Source organism: Solanum tuberosum, unplaced genomic scaffold (assembly GCF_000226075.1).
Source record: "Solanum tuberosum cultivar DM 1-3 516 R44 unplaced genomic scaffold, SolTub_3.0 scf00093, whole genome shotgun sequence".
NCBI classification, from domain to species: Eukaryota; Viridiplantae; Streptophyta; class Magnoliopsida; order Solanales; family Solanaceae; genus Solanum; species Solanum tuberosum.
In genome coordinates, this window is record NW_006239018.1 from 1479420 (window position 1) to 1483696 (window position 4277).

Consider the following 4277-nt stretch of genomic DNA (forward strand, 5'->3'; position numbering starts at 1 on the left):
AGAAAATTGTATATTTGAATGCTGGTGAAAATAACTTCTTCAAACAAAATCCTACGAAAATCGAAAAGCATATATATGTATACAAATATAAACTTCATATAAACGAGAAAAAAATGCAATTAGAAAATACTCAATTAAGATGAATCACAAAAATCATTCCTACAATCATGCAAATGATCTTGAATTAGAAAAAAATTGGGGGAAAAAATAATAAAAAGAGACATTGATACATGTATATTGAAAGAGAAAAATATTGAATAAGGTAAGTATGGGAACATAGCACCATAAAACGTGCATATTGCATTTATTAGGTGTGTAGTGATATCTTTCCTATTTAATAATTATTTAAATACATATAATTTTTTAAAAAAAATATGACAATTCATGGTTAATTAAGTTTGCTAATTAATATTTAAGTATATTCATATAGCTTAAAAAAAAATAAAATGTAACTATATACATTGAATATAAATTAATGTTTGCTATATTATGTAGTTTTCCTATCTTTTTTTTTGTCATTCCTAAAATTTACCCTATTAATGACCTAATGCCCCAAAAGACATAATTTCATTTTCAAACATAAATTTGCCCAAATCTTTGCCCGTTCTACAGTGCAGCTATCTTGAAATAGCAACCATTTTCTCATCGATTTGCAGAAAAAGGAAGCAAAATCCCAAGTGAATTCTCAGTTTCCCATTCAATTTTAGTTACTCATACTGCATTTACATTTTGATTTGATGTTCTTAATTTCTGGGTAGTTTTCAATTTCTTATGTATCAAGATTCTGTGTTTACAGTATCTCGAATGGATCCGGAGGCTGCACGTACAGCTCGTGATTCACTGGAGCTTGTATTTCATATGTCGAACATTCTGGACACTGGCCTCGATCGTCACTCTCTTTCTGTTTTGATTTCCCTCTGTGATTTGGGTCTTAACCCTGAAGCATTGGCTGCTGTAATTAAAGAGCTTCGCCAAGAAAACCCCTCTTCTGCTTCTGCTTCTCATCAAAGGACAATGCCCCCCTCAGTGCCTTAGCCAGGTTAATCTTTAGTGGATTTGTCAAATTTCAGGAAGAGCTCTTGGTTTTCAGTTTTTTTTTTTTTCTCACTGTTAATTTTGTGTGTAGTTTCTCTCTTTGTTTTAATTGGGTATTAAGCACGATGTAATGTAGTATTCTGCTCTGCTTCTTCACCAAAAAAAGTTGTGTTTGCTTGTTATTGACTACATGTTCTTGTAATGTGCATTAGCTGATATTAATTGACTTCATTTGTAGTGTAAATGATTGTGGTTGTTCAATCCTAAGATTGGATATTTATTTAATCTGCCAACTGTCTATTGGAAACAACCTCTCTATCTTTGAGGTAGGGGTTAGGTCTGCGTACACTCTACCCTCCTTGTTTATGGGAAAACAATACAGTTGAATTTCTAATGAGATCAAGGACACACGTCTTGATTTAACTTGTTAGGTTTGGTAATTAGATTTTGAATATATTCGTGAATATAAATAAAGAATGAGACAAAAAGGTAAATAAAGTAAGTGAAGAAAGTTGTATGAAGCGATATGGCTCCGATGACGAGTATTTGCCACTGGATCCGGTGTTGTTCGAGTGATCTTAATTTCAAACCCAGGATCATTTGAGTAAAATATGGAAAGCTTGGAGCACACAATTTTGAGAGTAATGGTGTTGACTTTCTTGGTATCAGATCCCCTCACAATTGTGTTAAAACTACTATTTATAGGTTATAAAGGGTAATACACCAACCAATAGAAAATCTCCACTTGAGCCCTACTAATGGATGTTGTCCTCGTGGGAAATATCGTTAGTGGTGCCAACTAATATTCCGCTAATGTGGTCAGGATATTCATATGATCATATCTAGCAAATCCATCCTTTTTGCCACATTACCAAGACATGAGTCCCTATTCATCTCTGGGCCACAAGTTCCCATGTTTTTCCGATGACAACCATTCTGCGGCCTTGGAGGATCACCGATGTTGATCTTCTCTGAACACATCTCCGAGAATAGTTCATTCCACCAAATTATCTTCCTTGAGCAGATTTTGTTGGTTTCACGTGTTCTTTTATTGAGCCATGTATACAAGCTACTCTTTACCCAATACACTCCTCAAACCCCACTTTGTGGGACTATGTACGTTATTGTTGTTCTTATTGCTGCCAACTGGTTCAAGAAAAGAATTGATGCCATGTTTTTATGTTGCAAGGAAGTGGGGTAGTTCCCTTGTTACCAAGATTTGACCAACTGAAATACAATTATTTGACCATTGAGTGATTCTTACAGTTTAAACATTTATATATGATTTACAGGCTTATTGGTGTATGCTATTTAGTTCTTTACAAAAAAAAAGGTTTTATTTGCTTGTCACCGACTGCATGTTCTTGTAATGTGCAACGGTGACTTTGTTTCCAGTGCAAAGGACCATGGTGGTTCAATACAAAGATTGGGTATTTTATGATCATTCAAGTGGTTAAAGGAAAAATCTGATACCAAAGGAGAACTGAAACACTAAACCTTTTGGCCATTGAGCTAGTCTTACTGTTTAAACATTCGATATAAGCCGTTATATATCTAGATATTTGAATTGCTTTGGTAGATTCTAAGAATGAGAGAATTGGTGAATGTGCTTGGTTAGCAAATCACATGTTTTGTCATTACTCATCACGTTCCGTGCTATGTGCGGAGTTACCAGCTAAACCACATGCCACAAGGTTTATCTCTATTGAAGAGTCACATCTCTTATTATTTGATGGATTCAAAATCTATTTGACGAGCTATAAAATTGTAGAAGGATTATAGGAACTTTGTCCGTATCATAATCGGTCTCATATTCAACTTTTGGTGTTGGGATGCCCTCTTGAAAAAGTTGTCCTTCTCATCTTTGGTTTTGGTTTATTTGTGCTTTTATCCCTGGCATTGCTAAGCTTCTTATTTCTGTTCATGGATGTTTTTCACCTCCTCGACATGGTTGAAGTATTGGATAATGTAATCAGATTATCAGAATTTCCTTGGTGTAATCTACATTAAAAATAAATGGTTATGTTTTATCAGGTAAGAGTTATTGAAGCAATGAACTGTAGCACATTAGTTACTATAGACCGAGGCAAGTTCTGGAAGTGGCATTGAGTTATAGTTCAAGTATTGTCTCATTTTGAGGATTATTGAAAAACATTTTAAACTTCTCCTGTCCAGATCAAATTTACTTCCAATCTTGCTCTCTCTTGATTACCCAGTAGATTTTGAACTAAGTGAATAGTGCATGATCTTATATATGCAAAGGCGTCCTTGCAGTTTCTTGCTTTTACATTTATAAATCCAGCACTGTCAATTACGATGTCACTGTAAATATATGATTGGGTTTTGAGTTAGGAGGCTTATTTCTCTTCTCAATTATTATGTTCCAGCCTGATCTGATTTTTTCAACCAAATATACTTGAAGGTATCACCTTCTTCCTTGAGTTCCTATAAAATGTCAGCTCATATCATCACTCTCAAAAAACAAATTGATGTAAAATAAAATCTTTTTGACATGAGATATCTGCTTAAGTTATCTTGTCGAATATCTTCCCCTAAGAGAGTACTATCATTTCCTTCTATTGTAAATTCAGTTGCTCATCAGATGTATACGTAAAATGAACTCATAGTATTAATTGTAGTAATTGAGCCTGCTTTATCTGTGATTCATCTATGGGCATGCAAGAGAAATGCACAGAAGTACCTTTGGTCTCTTCTTTCTCTCTCTCCAACAAGTTTTAGCGGGTCTTGAAACACAATGTAGATGATGCTTGGCCCTCAAGGATTTGGTCTAGTAGTAGGAGTGCAAGTTGTGATATATAGGTTAGCTGCACATCATGGGTTCGAACCTTGCCAGCCTAGTATTAAGTGGAGAAGGGTAGAGGGGTGGGCTCATTACCATCGAGTTTCGGACCTTGTGCTAATGACCCTTGAGGATTTCTCGGTTATCAAAAACAAAAGTGGAGCTGCTATCATTTTTCATGGTTGTTACTGATTGATTGTTACCTACCATCTACACGAATTTTCCACACCAAACCCCTGATATTGTTTTTTTGTTGTGCTTTTGGCCATGGTCAGTATAGGTCTATAGGATGACCGATGACTTCTGTTTTTTTCTTCTGTCTTGCTTAATTTGTCAGACCTATGAAAATATGGTTAACCTTGATCAGTAATATCCTCCAGAGTTATGCGTTTTGCCAACAGAAAATTAGAGAGCTTTGGGGGGGGGGGGGGGGGGGGGGCAC

At 35.3% G+C, this 4277-nt stretch overlaps 1 protein-coding gene across 1 annotated transcript; it reads left to right on the forward strand.

The window, feature by feature from the left end:
- The first annotated feature begins 555 nt into the window (after positions 1-555).
- LOC102595534 (mitotic-spindle organizing protein 1A-like) lies at positions 556-1299 on the forward strand. Its single transcript, XM_006347556.2, has 2 exons — positions 556-677; positions 797-1299. The coding sequence occupies exon 2, from the start codon at positions 805-807 to the stop codon at positions 1033-1035; it is 231 nt and encodes a 76-aa protein (XP_006347618.1). The 5' UTR covers positions 556-677; positions 797-804; the 3' UTR covers positions 1036-1299.
- Positions 1300-4277: the final 2978 nt, after the last annotated feature.